We start from the raw sequence: 17,750 nt of genomic DNA, 5'->3' as shown, positions 1-17,750 counted from the left end.
TCCATTTTGGATCTCCCCCTGAGTAAAGGGAAATCCGCCCTTTGGAAACAATAGGGTGTGTGCATGTGGGAGCGCATGCCATTGTTTTCACCATCGTGCGGTTTCCACGTAAGCTGGAAGCCGCATATAGTTCACTCACATATGGCACGGGCGCACTGTATATTCATCACTAGCAATGCTAGCAATGCATACCTTGTTGGGTATACAATTCAGATTACTGGAAATCTGAACTTTCCTTATTGTGTCAGAACTATCAGACCATAAAAGTAATGAGCACAAATCAGTCAGCATAATTTCTATGGAGCTAGCATTAATTACTATGAAGTTTAGATATGAAGACTTGTGCATCAATAATAGACATATAGTCAGCAGCTAATAAGGAATCATCTGAAAACATTTCTTATGCATGTTATTGCTTGTGTCCTGCACTTCTATCCCACAGAAATCAGTTTACCACAGTGTGAATGGAATGTTGAACTAGACAGGCCTTTGGACTGATCCAAAAAGGCTCTTCTTGTATCCCTAATCATGCTCAACAACCGTGGAAAGTTAGGAGGCCAAATTAGCCCACCAGGAGACCTTCACATCCCACATTTGCTCCCAATACCCTGTCTAGAGGATGTTCTCACCATGCTTTAGGGCAGTAGTTCTTAACCTTCCTAATGCTGCGACTCATTAATACAGTTCCTCATGTTGTGGTGACCCCAACCATAAAATTATTTTCATTGCTACTTCATAACTGTAATTTTGCTACTGTCCTTCTTGGCCTCCTAGATGGCAAATGGGTTCATTTTGAAGTTTTAAAACTTGTTTTTGTGGGTAGAATGACCCTTACATGTTTAGGGGGAATCGAAATGTGGTGGAACTCCACACCCTCTATGGGTCATTTCAGAGCACTTAAAACATACATGCATACACACATTTTTGCAAAAAAATTAAATAAATACTGGACCCCTGTGGGCCACAAAACCAGTCCATTCCTGATCTAAAGCCACCCCATCTTTCTATTTTATTTAGGACTTCAGCTTTAGAAAACATATTACCAGTGATTTTTTAGTTCACTGTGAAATGGATATTGTGCAACTACTGCCGTTTAGGAAAAAAATAATCAAGAAATCAAATCAAGAGGGTTACTTCCTTCTTTCCTTGCTCTGCTATGTGAAGGCAATTGGTGCCTAAGAAAATGGATGGAGTAAAATCCAAGTGGGAAAAAAAAAAGGAAAAGTTAAAAAAATCCAGAACTACAGTTTTTGCTACATGTTGCATGGAACCATTCTTTGCTGCACTGAACTATTAGGGTGTGTGGTTAAAAATAGATTTGCAACAGTTGAAATACTGAAGATGAAACCAAATGTGGAGACAGTACATTTATTGAAACTTAGAATAGTAATAATATGAGCTGGGAATTAGAAACAGGTTTTGAAAGATTCTATGAAACTAGGTCCAAAGTTTGCAACCATCAGTAGCTGAGATACCACTGCTTCAGAAATCTAGATGTGATGGGAAAATAATCACTGTTCCAAATTCAGAAAAACACTCCAATAAAAACCAAACAGATACCCACAGATGAGTGTCTTTTGTTATTTTAAACATGATGCACCACTTGAAACCTGCAGCAATTACAGCTTCACTCACATGAAACTGCAGGCCAAAGTCTGTTCTCCAATTTTCCTTGCCATTTAAGACATCAGAATAGACTTCTATTGATACATATTAGTCAAGGTATTCCATTTCAGCCCAGAACAAAAACCACAATAATCTGTTATACCAAACACTTTTTCAGATTTCAATTTCAACATTTCTTCAAAGAAAATGGGAATACCATGAAAGACGTTGCTGAACCAGAGTTGGTATACTCAAAGAACAGCAAAGTTGGAATTTAAGAGTGACAATTCAGTGTTTTATCCAATTGCTATCATTATTCAAACCAAGCTGACTTGTACAATAAAAAAACTCTGATGAAACAAATACCACAAATGGCCATTTTTAAAAGATTAGTCCCATTTAACCTTGCATTCAGGACAGAATCCTATGTCTTTTGCTGTACAACTTTAAACTGGCATATTCCCCTTTGGGGTAAGAGTTAGTGGGAGTCAGTTCCCACATGTTCCTTACTAGGAATCAAACCAATTAAGGGTATGCTCAAGCTGGACAGTTTTATACTGTTGGTAAACATCTTTAAAGGAGAAGACACATGGGTTTCACCTAGATTCACTCCTCTAAGCTTGAATCCAAATTTGCCTAATTGTTTGTTGCTGTCATGACATTAACTTAGAAGTTTCCCCCCCATTCTAGCAAAATGTGAAAATCTCATATCCCATAATGCAGGTTAAATACAATTTAAAGCATCCCAGAATCACGATTACTGTTCTAACATTCACATAGACTTCCGACCTCCCTTCCAGTGCCTCTTCCTCCCAACTAATACAGTGGACCCTTCCCATCTGCAAGAATTCAGTTCCAGGCCCTTCCATGGATGGGAAAAATATGGGCAGTTGCTCCCCATATTATTCAATGGTTGGTAATGTGTGCACATCCATGTTCAGTTACCATCATTGAATAAAATGGGGTGTGGCAAGCCACAGATGCTCCACTCTGTGGAACGCTAGCACACCCACTGGGCTCTCTTCCCAGACAGATTTCTGCAGCAACCCTTCTTTTTGAAGACACACTTGCGAGTTCCCATAGTCCTATCCACCTTTATAACAGTCCTATCAGAACTTTAGTGCCTAAGCTAGGCAGACATTCATCCTCAAATGACTGAATTTAGGTGGAAGACATAACAGGGCACCCAGTGGAAGCAGTGCAGTCAAGTAGGAAGTGAGAGATTTAAGAAAACCATGTTCTTCCATCCTCCCTGCTCAGCAGGAAGGGCTGAACAAAGCAAGCAACACACACTTTATTATTTCCAATGCCATTTGGAAATATGGGCCTACATTAGTCTCTACTCATCTGCTGGTGAACTGTTAAAACCAAGGCAGTGAGCTCCACCACCTACCCAACTACTGCGCTTATGGTCAGTGCTCATGCTTTCTCAGAGGCTTTTTACACCTTTCCTTCCTTTCAAACCTCCATTTGGAGAGAAGCAAATTCAATTAGGACAAAACATACATAAGAGTAAGTAGACAGAGCCCTACTTCCATTTCAGCTTCTGCTGTAAACCCTTCCTTTGTCCAATTTAGAAAAATAAAATCAACAATAAGAACATATAACTTATTTTAAATTATTTTAAAATGTCTTTTAGAAAGATAAAGTCTGAAAATTTAAATAGCCCTGTGCCATCTCCTGGTTCATGACCTTTGAACCCCACATTCTCCACAAGTGAGGGAAAGTATGACAAGAAACATAATCCCTGTCTTTCCAGCAGGACTGGAGGGGTTGGGGGAAGAGCATGCAGAAAGATGGGCATACCTTTTCACAGCTTCAAAGGGCTCCACATTCTCAGACCAATAATAAAAACATTTTAAAAGGGGGGAATGGGGCATTCACACAAGGCAGTGGAGATAACTATGAGCAATCTGCCCTTGATAGAGGGCAGCTTAACTTCAGTAGTTAAAATGCTGATCACTTCGGGAGAGGCGGCAGGGGAGGAGGAGGTTCTGAGGGTAGGGGGGGTGGCCGTGGTTTATCCACACTTGCAGCAGCTCTGGGGTTCAAGTACTCGCCATACGAGTGTACGAAGTCAAAGGTAGGTGGTTGGGTAGGCTGCATGCCCTGAGCACTAAGCAAGGAGTGCAGCATGTTCACTGTATCCTGGTAATCAATAGTCTGGTTCATATTATGCCCATTTGCTCCCGCAGTGCTTTTGTCCAGTTTTGCATGAGCCCCTCTGGCCTTGCTGCCCTGGGGAAAAGGTAGACCGGCCGTATCCAAGCTGTGTCCAGGATGCTGCGGGAAGGGAAACTGTACAGTGGGCCCTTTTGAACTCTTATTGACTTTTGGTAAGGGTTCATGTGCTACAGCTGAGGCATCCTCAGGAAGTGGTCTCTTACGGGAGGAACAAGTTGGGATGAGACCAACTTTATGGGATACAATGCCACTTTGGTTACCATGCTTGGAGTCTCCTGGTCGCTTAATGCTGGCAGCAGGTTGCGCATGTGAATGTTTGTGAGAATGATGATTGTGGTGGTGGTGGTTAGAAGAGTGGACCTTATGTTTTTCCTTATGTTCCCCCCTGCTCTTGCCACTACTTTCATCAGAAGAGCCATGACGATCCAAGGAAGTTGGCACCTTGATGCGCATTTTTATCTCCTCTGGCTTGGAGGAAGAAACAGGTGGTTTGTCTCCTGGTGCAGGCAGGCGCACTTTGAGGGCTGATGAGGACTTGTCAGCCTTTTCAGCAGAGGGCCGTTCAGAACCATCTGAGTTGCTGCCCAAAGGGATTTTCAGAATGATAGGAGATGGGTTGTTCTCTTGCTGCACATCTCTTTCCCGCTGCTGCTGCACAAGCAAGTTCTGAGCAGCATAGGCATACTGGGAGCGCACATTAGCCTCCATGTTTTCCAGCTGCCGTTTCTGCGCAGCCAACTCCTCAGCATGTTTGGCACGATACTCTTTTAATGACACTTTTGCTAGTGGTGCACTCTTAATGTTTTGCTTAGAGAAGGAACCACTACTATTGTCATGATGTGGATGGTCTGTATTGGCTGAGATTTCATTAGCTCTATGGCTGACCTCTAGTTTATGTGCTGCATGTGGAGCTATCCAGCTATCTCCTGACATTGCATCCAGGCTGCCCAGCTCTCCTGGAGAGTCCCCATCTGTGACTGGCAGTGAAGCCATGGCTCCTGCTGTTGAGGAAGTAGACATACTCATAAGACCTGCGATGGTTGTGTCTGATGCACTTCTGGAGATCATGTTGAAAATGGTCTGTTCTGAAAGGCAGTCATCATCACCTTGCTCATCAGTCTTTGATTTCTTGGCTGCTTGGTTGGCCTAAAATGAGCAGAAAAAAATCTGTAGTATCATAAAGCCCCTGTTTTATCTGAGAGAAAAGAATACCGGCATAGAACTTTCCTGAAGTGCCATATGCATTTCAACAGTATTTACTTTCATTCACAACCTTTGTAAAAAATAAATAAATCCCTATACTGAAACAGCTCTCAGATAACACAGAACACTACAAATCCTGGGACCTCAACAATATGCACTTATAGCTTGCATATTTGCCACATTTCACGAGTCAAGTAGTACTCGCTGCTAAATCATCAGCAGCCCCCACTGCTTCACAATCCCCAACACAGAAATCACAGCCTCCCCCATCCCTGCCTCTTGCAGCTTTGCTCTGTGGCCTCATAGGGATGCTGAAAGAGGTTTTGACATGTGCCTGCACCACACAGATTTACTGTGGGCGCTGCCAAATTAAGGATGCAACTGCAGCAGTGGGTTCTGGTAAGCTGCCCACCCATAAGATCTAAAGAACTCCCCCCCTTTCCCCCTATGTCGCCACCTAAGATCTAGAGAAGAGACCCCTCTCCGAGTGTCTCCTTAGCATTAAGTTTGCAAGCTGGCCATAAGAGTAAGGAGCTATCAGCTCTCACTCATCTCCACCCAAGTTTGTGAATTGTTCCCTCTAGAGAGGTCCAAGTAGCACCAACATAGTATATTCTAGATGTCCAGCTAAGACAGTTTTATTATCCTTGGCCAGGGATGGGAATCATTTTGTCCTCCATATGGTGGATTGCAATTCCCAACATTCCTCACTATTTGCTAAATTAGAATGAGCTGCTGAGACCTGCAGTCCAACAACTTCTGGAGAGCTGTGAGAAACTTACTTCTATCCCATATGTTAACTCAATTATTCAACTGTTTATTGCTGTATTTTGTTATAATTTTCTCTGATTCTGCATATAGTTTATGTAATGTATTCTCTTGTTGTTATGTACCATGTAGTCAACTGTGACTTACAGTGTCACTATCATAAGGTTTTCTTGGCATGATTTGTTTAAAGGGGGTTTGTCACTCTTTCCCCCGGAGACTGCTGAGAGTGTGACTTGACCAAGGTCACCTAGTTGCTTTCCATGACTGAGCAAGGATTCAAGCCCTATTGTGGAATCCTAGTCCAAGATTTAAACCACTCTGTCCTATCGGCTGCCACTGTATATCACACTGTAACATGTTATACAAAATAGCTAACAAATACTGGAATCTCCAAATTCCATGCAGAACAAGAACCTGTTTTCTTTCAGGAAAGCCTTATTTTAAAGGTATACAAGATATTTAAACAAATCATTGCTCAATCAGAACAACAACGTCTACAACCTATCTTTCTAAAACTACCACAACTTAAATCAAAGTGGATGCACTCCAGTCAGAGGACAGTATGCTACCATTCTGGGCTCCTACAAAGCTCTGGAAGGCCACAGCATGTCATCACAGTATGTCAATCACAGCATGTCATCACATTTTAGCAGAATGGAAGTGACATTTCATCACTTGCAGACACTATTACCTTCCGGGTGTTGGTTGTTTCCTTTACAAGTGTTGGTCATTACCTTTAAAACCCTACATGGCTTGGGCCTGAGTTACTTGCGGGAACACCTCTCCCTACATAATCCGCCCCACACTCTCAGAACAACCGGGAAGAACGTGTTAGAATATCAATCAACTAGGTTAATATCGACTTTCCAAAGAGCCTTTACTACAGCTGCTCTGAAATTATGGAACAGTCTCCCAGAAGAGATCTGTCTTATTGCCTCCTTGGAGGCATTTAAGAGGGCACTTAAGACGGAACTCTTCCGACAAGCTTACCCACCTGACCTTATATAAGAGATACTCCCCACCTTCCCATTGTTGTATAACCCTATTGCATTGCTACTTGACGATGAGCTAGTTTTAATATTAATTGTTATTCTATTTTTATTGATGTATTTTATGTGTATTTTAGTGAACTGTAATCCCACCTCGATCCATTTGGGAGAGACGGGAAAATATAAATAAACTATATTATTATTATTATTATTATTATTATTATTATTATTATTATTTCAAAGTAATACAATACTTTTTTCAAGGAATACCCCCCCCCCCCGCCAAACAGCCTGTAATGGCTTGATCTGCCCCAAATGTGTGGGAGGTTGGCAGAAAAATCTTGCTTTAGATGATAATACAGGAGGATAAATGGGTGCTCAGTAGGGTCCCAGTGGCAGCACCACAGTACTCCCACAAAGGTCACGTGTTTTTGACTTCAAGATAGATATTAAGAAGTTAATTTTCTTATGCATTATCTTTATGCATTATTTATCAAGCTGAAGTCCATACAAAGTTTTGATAGTTCCTAGTAAAATATACAGGGCATCTTACCCGCCAATTCCTGATTCGTTTCAACCGGTTAGGAGTTTTCTCAAGGATTTGAAGGAATTCATGGGTCAGCTCTGTACAAGAAACACAAACACACCACATAGTGAGAGGCACAACATTTGAAAGCCTGGTCTGGAGGTTGGTTTAAATTTCTGCCCTTGTTTGTTAGAAACAGAGCAGTCTCAGGACTAACATAACTGGCTCAAATTATAAAATTCATCCCATTTAATTTTTTCTACTGTGTACTGTCATCCTGGAAACCTTGGTGAGAAAGTCCCTTAAAAGTGAGCTACTAAGGAAATGAAATACCTCTTATTGTGCATTGGAACATATCTGACCTTGCTCCAAACTTACCATCCAAGAGTTCCAGAGTTACAGTGCCATCAACGTACTCCCACCAGTGCTTCCCGTCCGTGGAGACTGGGATCTCCCAGTTGGACCACTTACAGGCCAAGTGGATGCAGACGCAGGCCACAACGGGAGGGGTGTACTGCAGGCTGAAGGTGGTTAGGTGAAGGCTGACATCACCAGCAGGGAGAGAGAAACAGAAAGCTATAAGCTCCCAAGCCTGAACGGCAGCAGCACACACAACCGCCCGATGGACAGACACTGCAAGAAGTGGGCATCCCTTAGCTTTAAAAGCTTTTGTTATCTTGCATGTTCAAGCCTCTCTGCTTAAACAATTTGGTTTCAGCCTTTTCGCACAAGGTTTTCCAGGAGCTCCTGTCAGCCTGGAGCTCCGGGACCCCCAACTGGCCTACAGGGAAAGTGCTGCATTTTGAACTAAGCCCAAGCACAATATTAAAGGAGCTGGGTTATTCAATAATACCTGGACAAAATTACAGCTTCAAGAAAAGATTTAGGAAACTATGTGTTAGAAAAAATTGTTTCACCTGGCCAGAAGTTGTTCCAAACCTACTGTTATGTCCTTCTGACAGTAGTATATTCTGTATCAGTCCAAACATTGTCCAGTGACGTATTAAGATTATTAAATTGATGAGAACTTTAAATTCCCTTCAGATGTTGACCAGTTGTAGAACTGTTGCCAGTTCAACAACAGAGCATCAGAGACTTTAGCACTACTTCAGCCTATGATGAACTTGTCCTGGAATCCTTGCCTTGATAAGAGATGCTAGCAAGATGAATAAGATACGGCTCTACACAATGGTATACAGTATTTATATTTAAATAAATTGTCTTCTGGAGATGTACCACAGTTCCAGTGCATGCAAATTCTGGTTTCCAGGCAAGAATCATAGAGCTGGAAGAGACCAGAAGGGCCATCCAGTCCAACCCCCAAGAGTTGGTCCAGTTACTGGAGATGAAAGAGAAGTATGGAGGCAGTAGCACCTGCTGTGGAAACTGGACTTCCAAACAACCTTTTTTGAAATGGGAGAATGATGCCTCAATACATTTCCCCTTTCATGGACACCTCATCCACCAAAAATAATTATTCATCAGAACTAGCCTATGACACTGTTTAAAACACACCATCCAAATATTATATTCTGCTATAAGCTATTTGAATGCATTTTACATGTATTTTGTATCCCCCCCCCCCCCCCCCCCGGAAGAGTAAGAAATAAAACATAAGAAATAGATTTTTTACTTATTTTTAGTCACAGACAACCCCACCAATTAGTTTCTGGAAGGTAGTACCTCTATTACTGAGTTTTTCTCTATGTTATTTTAACAAACAATAAAATCCTCAATATATTGAGTGCTGTACACATTCAGCACTACACAAAGGACAGACTAAGAACAGCAGAACAACTGCATTTATCAAAGAAAAGCAACCGTTTACTCAAAGCAAGTCTGCACTAGAACTTAGCAATGGTTGCAACAATACTATATACAAAATGCTGCATCTATAAAAAAAGTGAACTCTCCAACCAGGTATGAAGGAGGCCTCTCTTCTAGAGAATTCAAGCAGATAAAAACAACAAGAACACAAAAACCAACAATTCCCTAAATAACAATTCTGGCCTTTTGTTTTCACATCACAGCATTAAACTGTTTAATGTCTACTTATTGCTAGCCAGCAACATCACATCCAAATTTCTTAGCAAGAAAATAGCCTTAGCTCAAACATATGATCAGCCAATTATTTTTGGCAGGGGTCGGAACCTACAGTTCTCCAGATCCTGACAAAATACCATCCCCATCATGCCTCACCACCAGTCAAGCTGAATGTTTTTTAACCAGGCTCATGAGGGCTTGGCTGTAGCTCCTCCCCTTATGGTGTTGTTACATAGCATCACCATAAGGGGAGGAGCTACAAGCAAGCCCTCATGAGCCTCGCTAAAAAAATTCAGCTTGGCTGGTGGTGAGGCATGATGGGAATGGTAGTTTGTCAGAACCTAGAGGGCCAAAGGTTCCCAACCCGACTTATGGCAAGAAAGAACTGCTTTAGGTGACCAGGAAGGAAAACATTACCAAAACATGTTTCTTTTTTACCTCTCACCAACAACCAAATATAACTATGTGTGTGTGCTATTAAAATTAGGAATTTGTTTGAAAAGTATTTGATCTGCAGATCAAAAATCACTCATACAAAACAATTCCTCTAATATAGTGACCTGACATCTAAATGCACATGCTAAGCATAGTTTTATTTCTTGTACAAAACCTTGGTGAATGTTCCTCCTCAATGGTCAATCATTCTAATACTGGTTAAAATAGAAAGAGATAAATTGAGTCAACATCTACCTGTTGGTAGCCATGAAGTAAGAGGTCTGTGCCAGATCCTTGCTAGCTAAAAAGAGAAAGAGAGAAATTTAGAAGTTATGATTTGCAAACTTCCTTTCTTGTTCTGCAGTGTTTCTGCTGGTTCAGTAGTTCAATAATGTAGTGGCATACTGACAATGGATTCACTTTGATTCTCTGTATGACTAACTGCCATGAATGCCCACTTAAATACTTCCCTTTGGAAAGTATTTATCCCTCTCGTTTGCCATCACTGTAGGCAAAGAAGAGAATGTGTAATACAATAACATTACCTCCTGCGTAATTTACTTGCTCCTTTCACATAAAAACCCATACACCCAGGAACAAACTGCCATTCAGAAAATAGAGCCACCACTATGCAGAAGTGTAGCAGCTGCAATACCAGAATCACAGTCATTGTATCAATACTCACCTCTAACTAGTTGTGTACACTTCACAACATGTGTATGAGGATGATCTATGGTGATCTCAAACCCTGTTACGAAAAAAAGAGAGAACAATTAGGCCATGAACAGAACATGATTGTGGTTCTACATACCACACATGCCTCTGGATCCTGGGAGGCAAAGTAGATTGACCATCCCCTTCCTATTTGCTCTGTGCTCAGGCGCAAGCAAGAAGTAAGCAGGACATCTTCCTAGGTGCAAATGGATGTTATCCAGCACAAGAAAATGACCGTTACTGCTAGCTTTTGATGCAATCCCATTCCCTGTTGGAAAGATTATATTGAAATACATCCAATAATGCTAAAACAAAAGGTACTGTGCATTAAGACATCAAGAGGATAAAATTCTAGTATTTCATTGAGGTTTATCTTATTATTTCCAAAAACACAACAAGCTAATAATTTGCTTTCAGGAAACAGATGTTAACCAGGTTTCAACTTAGTTTTAACTGGGTTTAAAAACTTATTCTTTCCAGAATAAAACAGTATGACTTCATATTCCTACAAACCCATGCCACACCTGTGTGGATTTCCTGAACAACCAAAATGGATTATTGTTCAGCAAAGATAGCTAATAACTCTGACACTTGCAGTCAGTTTAAACTGCAAGTCTCGCAAGTTTTATCTCTATTGTGTTATTTCATAAGACGTATTACAGCTGGATTAGTTTTCTTTTGCACTGGTGAATGAACTATAATTGAAGTTTTATGCTTCCATATAACAAGGAAGATTTGGAACACAGATCAATTTTCCTACATACTCTGTAAAGATATGTGTCTACATGTCAAATGGTTATAAAAAATGGAGAACCAATACGATTTTAGTTACAAAAAAATATTCAAAAGGCAAAATTACAACACCTAGGTACAAAAAGCTCTACAATAATTGACATTGGTTTGTTTGGCTACCACCCTAGGTGACGATACTGATAATACAGTTGTGATAGTAGGCTGTAAGCGTACAGAGACTGAAATATCAGCAATATACATCCTGTTGAGAAAGACTCAAACCAATTTGTGCACATTCATGTTTGTTTCTATATACACACATACATGTCAATATATTCATCCTAAACAAAACATATCAAACATGTTGTAACTGGCAGTTGTGACAGGGTTTATCGCCTAAGCAGATGCTCTCCCATACTGGCCAGCTGTGCCTCTGCCCTCCAGCTGTGAAGAAGACTGGGGTTAGACTCTCCATTCTGCGGATCTTTCCTGGGTCTGAGATTCATGAAGCAGCCCGTCCGCTTGGAAAAACTTACCCAGGGTCTGCAGTATTATGCTCTCTAGAATGACCAGGTCTTGGGCTTGTTGCAGGTAAGCCTGGGGTTGAGAGGACAGGCAGGTTACTTGTGATGAGGCACTCTGTATCAAGCCTGCATATTTCTAACACTCTCTTGAGGAGGTAAAAAAATAGCAAGGGGGAATCTTTATCATATTTAGCAGTGCAGGGAGCTGGTACAAGTACCCCTTCCCCAGGGGGGAAAATTAGACATGTTGAATGAGACATTTCTTGCAAGAGATGCTACTGTTGACTCTGTATAAGCTTCATGGTTTCAATGGCCATTAAGATATTGGTGCATGCTAAAAATAGACCCTTTCCTCCAATTTGGCATAACAATAAAGCTTCCCCCTTGTTGTCAAGGTTAGATGTGCTGGTCCTGTCAGGAAGGGCTGTGGTGAGATGCAAAATAAAGTGCTTAACAAGCCTCCTGTTTGAATGGCAAGGACAAGACTAAATTTCAAGCTGCATTCATTGGTGTCACCATAAGAGGGGTCATCCTGGCAGGCAACATCAACCCCTTGATGCAAACAGTGCTACACGCCTGGCTTCCATTCACAACACTCTAGCAGGAACACACAGGACAGAGAAGCCATTTGGCTTACAAAACCTGACAGCTTTCTGTACTATGCAGCAATAATATTCAAGCACTAATTACTATGGTTCTGGAATTTATTCATGCTTGTTTTAAGAAGAATGCAGCACTGTACATCCAATAGTGCATGGGGGACTTGCACTGCCAGGATTTGTTCTTTTCCCTCAGGTGATGAGCACTGTGCAGGTTCCACAAAAGTTTTGCTACTTACCTCGCTCCGTGTATCAGGAAGGGCCTCTAGATGATGAAGGCAGGTATGGGCGACCTTGATTACATGCTCCAGTTTTCGAGGTTGTTCCTCCACCTTGGCTGCCAGGAAAAGGGCAGCTGGTGCTACAGACTTTACAAAGGAGAGAGATATAAATAGAAGCAACAAATCTCTCTGGACTCAAATGTCCAGCAAATCTACCATAACAATCCTACTTTAAGACTTACCAATATGTTATTTCACTAAAGGTTTACAAGGCCCTGTGTAGTACTTGCATGGGAGACGGTCAATGAATACCAGGTGCTACAGGCTATATTTCAGAGGAAGGAACTGACAAAACAACCTCTGAGTATTCCTAGCTTAAGAAAACCTTATGAAATTCAGGGGATCACCATAAATCAACAGAGAACTTGAAGGTACATATACACATGTACAAACCTCTACACATGCTGCACTGTAAAAAAATTACAATATAAAAGATATACATTATTACATAACTGTTGATTAATTTGGGAATATATTTCTAGGGCTTTCTCATTCACAGCTTATGCATTAAAATAGCAATTTAATGCACAGAGGAGATTTCTGGTGAATCTACACTAACTTTCTCCTTTAAGACACATGCCTATAGTTTTTATGGTCATACCGAATCATTGGAAAAAGTAGTAACACCCACTGAAAGCCTAAGTAGGAATATGTATAGTGCCATGTACAGTGAGCCTGTGCCATATGCAGGCTCGTTATAGGCGGCTTCCAGCTTATGCGGAAGCCACCGGCAGTTTGGGAGAATGGTGCGCATGCACAACTATGTGCGCCCAGCCGTGTGGCATGCATGAGCCCTATTATATGTAATGGGCCTTGAGCATATGCGCTTTATGCCTTTCGCGGGGGGGGGGGGGGGGTCCGGAACAGATCCCCCGCATAAGGCAAGGGCAGACTGTACTTAACACAGGATCCCTTTCTCCTTTAACATCACATCCCTCTCTGTAAGTTCTGTGAAAGTCAAATACACAACCTATATGAGGATTTGTGAACAGATGTTTTCCAGTTGTTCATTGTATAGCTGATCTTTAAGTGAGAACCATGGGACACCTGTGGTTACAATAAATATGGTAGACAACCTCACTGTCCAGTAATGGCATGCATGTTCAAAAATGCCCCCAAAATAGGGAAAGGAAGGAAAAGTGAAAAAGTCCACTTTTGGTACGATAAATTGCAATTTTTTAAGTTAAACAGGAGCCTGCCAGGAAAGGCAAATTACCCCTTTAAAGTCAGAAAAAAGATTTGAGGTGGCTGCATAGAAGGTTTGGGGTTACATACAATTTTAGAGTTACAGTTTGCCTACCCTGATTCAGTACTAGTGTGACTCCCACCATCAATTTGCTATAGATCTAAAGGAAATCATCAATTTTTCAAATTGCTTAAAACAGTAAATGGTAAAACTGTAGTGCCCAGATTTCAAGATTTTATGTCAAAAACTTTGTGTAGTTTCCTTCTGTGTTTTGAATTTGAGCTAGGTGTTGCTGAAGTTTGTCCCTAGATTTGTTTTCACCAGCTGCTGATGTTGTTGAAGCTTTATTCTATTCTTGCCATACTGTTTCACTACTGATGCAGACTAATAAGGAATTAATACATCTGTCTATGTTTTATTATCTTTATCTGTGGTAATTGCTAAAAAACACTACTTTAAGCAAGAAAACTGTAATAAATATTTTAACAAGTAAGGGACATTATCCCTACTTCTTCTAGCTGTGTGACAGGTAAGCCAATGAACATGAATATTATTCTACAACATGTTTTCCAGTGGGTTTCCACGACAGTGCCTTGAATATGATTTCTTCCCCTTACCCTCTTGGTAAAAGGGTAATAAGCTACTCATAGATCACGTAAGCAACAGAAACAGTTTGAGTGACTTACATTTCGGTGAAACTGGGTGAAGGACTGAACCATGTAGAAGCGATGCATATAGACAATAGCTGTGTTAATAGTCAGTTGTGAACTGGAGGACAATAGTTAAGGGAAAGGTAGACTGAAAAATATTAATCTGTTTTATTACAATTCAGGCAAAATTGTGCTGTAATAGGTCACACTGCTGTTTCTCATTGTGGAAAAAGGATGCATAAAAATGTTTTTGAGCAAACATATATCTCTTCTTTAAGTGGTCCCAAGAAATGTGCGAAATACAGCGCACCCTCGTCTTACGTGGAGATCCGTTCTGGACCCCCTCACATAAGTCGAATTCCGCGCATGCTCAAGCCCCATTCATATGAATGGGGCTTGTGCATGTGGTGGCGCGGGCCACAGACACACACCTTATTCATATGGATGGGATGTGTTGCTCTTTGCGCCCCGTGTGCGGCTTTCTGCATATAGTCAAAGCCGTGTATAGCGCACCCGCATATGACCCTGGCGCCCTGTAATCAGTGTACTGCACCTTTCTTTAGACAGTAATTTCCTGAAACTCACTGTCCAAAGATCTGGTTGCCATAAACCTAATTCACACTTGGGCTGCAATCCTAAGCATCTCTACCAAGAATAATCTGCAATGAATTTATCTCTGGGTAAACTCGAGCAGACTAAAATATTTCGAGCTGTGCTTTAGGGCCATATGCATATATTTTAACCAGTCTCCCTATAAAGATATTGAAGCATTTTAATCCTTCTGGATAAATAGAACCTTTAAAATCTAGAATGGAGCATTACTGTGTTACTATGGCTCAGCAACATTTATTCACCCATAATTACAAATGTAAGCTGCAGGAGCTATTTGTGTGGTGCCTTTTGAGGAGGAAAGCCGAAGGAAAAGCACCACTTTGCATGGAAGAATTCAAAATGGACAGTATACACAAGAATTACTGAGTAACAGTGGACAGTGGATTATAGCAGTGCTAGTTGTGTCCACTATACACAAGAGCCAGGAACGTCTTGCTTGTTCAAACTTGGCCTTTCTCCTCATCTGAAATAACAATTTAGGCCTTCTCATCTCGAATCTGCTCCTCCAGCCCAAGCTCTGAATCTAACTGGCCTACTAAAAACCCAACCCTGCCTTCCACTTATTACCTAGGGCAATGGTTCTCAACCTTGGGTCCTCCCCAGGCATTTTAGACTTCAGCTCCCAGAATCCATAATCATTTCAACAAGCTGGCTGGGACTTCTGGGAGTTGAAGTCCAAAACATTAAGAGAGCCAAAGGTTGAGAAGCACCGAGGCCCAAAATGTGGTTCCTACACACACCACAACTCAGGAGAAGCCCCACCCGAGCGTCCGAAATGTTGGGCCTGCTCTCCTTTCCTCCCCAGAAACACCTGCTTCCCCTCAAATGAACTTAGGTCCAAAACAAACTGCAGGAATAGTCCAGTCTGAGAGCGCTTTAACTGCCCTGGCTCAGTGCTAGGGAATCCTGGGAACTGTAGTTTGTTGTGGCACCAGAGCTCCCTGATAGTGAAGTCTCAAAGTCTCACAAAACTACACTTCCCAGAATCCCCTAGCATTGAGCCTGGGCAGTTAAAGTGGCCTCAAACCGGATTATTTCTGTAGTGTGTTTTGGACCTTAGGCTACACCTGTGCTGAAGAAATAATCCAGTTTGACACCACTTTAATTGCCTTGTCTCCATGCTAGGGCATTCTGGGGGCTGTAGTTTCCCGAGATGCATCCTCCTCTGCCAGAGCGCTCTGGTGCCACACCGAGCCACAAGCCCTGGGATTGTATGGGATGGAGCCATGGAGTCCGAGTGGCTCATTTGATGCTCTGCCTGTGAGTTCCTGCATGGCAGAAGGGGCCTGGACTGGGCAGCCCTTGGAATAACAACTCATACATCATGCATTCCTATCTCCCGCCTCTCCCTAGGGACCGAGGAGGGATTACAACCGGATAAAACGCAACCAACCACACGGCGCAATACAGACACGGTCAACAGTAGCGATTCACACAGAATTAACGCTCGTAAGAGGCAAAATTACAAGAGGCCTCTTCCAACTCTCGCATTCCATGATTCCTGGGACGCAGCCGTTGCGGCCTAAGGAGCGCCTCCCTCCCTCCCTCCGCGGCCTAGTTCCGAAGGGATACACATTGAGGCGCTGGCCCATGTCCTGGAGCAGGTTGGCCGCCTGCTGCCGGTACGAGAGCTCCTTGTCCGGGTCCAGGCCCGCGCGCCGAGAGGGGCTCCGCGCCAGCTGCTCCCGGCTGAAATACCAGCGACGCCCGACGCCTTCAGTCAATGCAGACGCTGCCGCCGCCGCCGCGCCACACACCGCCATGATGGCTGCTGCCGTCGACAACTGCGCAGGCGCGGCGCGACGCACGCAGCACGCAATGGGGCGACGGCCGACGGAGACTGCAGGCCCCGCCCCACGCGCAGGGCGACGTCGTGCCTCATCCTGCGCACTTCCGGTCGCGGGCTGGACTGACTTCCGGCACCGACGTTCCGAGTGGGAACGTTCTATTCTCGCGCTACTTTGACTGCTCCCCCGTTGCATTATGGGATTTGTAGTTCAGAGGGAAGCTAAGAGGAAGGGAGTGGGGACGTCCATAATCCAAACTCTCTGGCTCAAGGCCATGGAATTCTGGGAGTTGGAGTTTGTTGTGCTCCGCTCTGGGCCCCCACAACAAACTCCAACTCCCAGAATTCCATAGCAGCCTTGAGCCTGACAAAGAGTTAAAGCGCTGCCAAACCTTGGATGGAACAGTTACTGAGGCAGGTCAAGGAAGAAAGTGCAAAGGCCGGCCATAATGACCACGGAGAACCTACAGAAATTCAACCTAGACAATGCGGAAACAGCCATAGTAAAAGGGGCCTCATACCTGGGAGCAAACATTGCCAGGAACAGGGACTGCAGCTAGGACACAACAACATGATAACAGAATGTATTTATAGCTCGCCTTTCCCTGAAGGAATAATTGAGGCAGATTACAAGAGGGGGGCAAACAGTGAAATACAAATAAACATATAATAGACCCTTAAACAAATAAACAAAAACAAACCCCAAACAATACGAAATATCTTACAATATTGGCTTAAAAGAATAAGCTAAAATTAAGGAAGAAAACTGGAGCGCCATTGGCGCACTCGGGCGTCACAATGGCGTCACAAAAAGAGCCCGCTTTGTCTGGGTCCTTCTTCCACCAGCGGGAAGCTGCGCAGTGTCGCGGCAATGAGACGCAGAGACAGGAATGGGGGTGCAAAACATCTCAGC

The 17,750-nt window shown here is 42.7% G+C and overlaps 1 protein-coding gene across 3 annotated transcripts; it reads right to left on the bottom strand.

Moving 5' to 3' along the window:
* Positions 1 to 1,354: 1,354 nt before the first annotated feature.
* Positions 1,355 to 16,833, bottom strand: CCNT1 (cyclin T1). Of its 3 annotated transcripts, XM_089479942.1 has the most exons (9): positions 16,624 to 16,833; positions 14,476 to 14,557; positions 12,562 to 12,690; positions 11,736 to 11,796; positions 10,439 to 10,501; positions 10,009 to 10,054; positions 7,654 to 7,817; positions 7,303 to 7,373; positions 1,355 to 4,935 (listed from the first exon to the last, which is right to left on the bottom strand). In XM_089479942.1, the coding sequence occupies exons 1-9, from the start codon at positions 16,812 to 16,814 to the stop codon at positions 3,565 to 3,567; spliced, it is 2,178 nt and encodes a 725-aa protein (XP_089336068.1). In that variant the 5' UTR covers positions 16,815 to 16,833; the 3' UTR covers positions 1,355 to 3,564. The 3 variants fall into 3 exon arrangements, with proteins under 3 accessions (XP_089336068.1, XP_089336074.1, XP_089336083.1); XM_089479948.1 differs by lacking the exons at positions 14,476 to 14,557; positions 16,624 to 16,833 and adding an exon at positions 13,904 to 13,926 and having other exon boundaries at positions 10,439 to 12,690; XM_089479957.1 differs by lacking the exons at positions 11,736 to 11,796; positions 14,476 to 14,557; positions 16,624 to 16,833 and having other exon boundaries at positions 12,562 to 12,580.
* Positions 16,834 to 17,750: the final 917 nt, after the last annotated feature.

The sequence above is a fragment of the Sceloporus occidentalis genome, unplaced genomic scaffold (genome assembly GCF_023333645.1).
Source record: "Sceloporus occidentalis isolate IW3139 unplaced genomic scaffold, rSceOcc1.0.p SCAF_1, whole genome shotgun sequence".
Lineage (NCBI taxonomy): Eukaryota > Metazoa > Chordata > Lepidosauria > Squamata > Phrynosomatidae > Sceloporus > Sceloporus occidentalis.
This window is presented reverse-complemented; position numbering and strand designations above follow the sequence as displayed.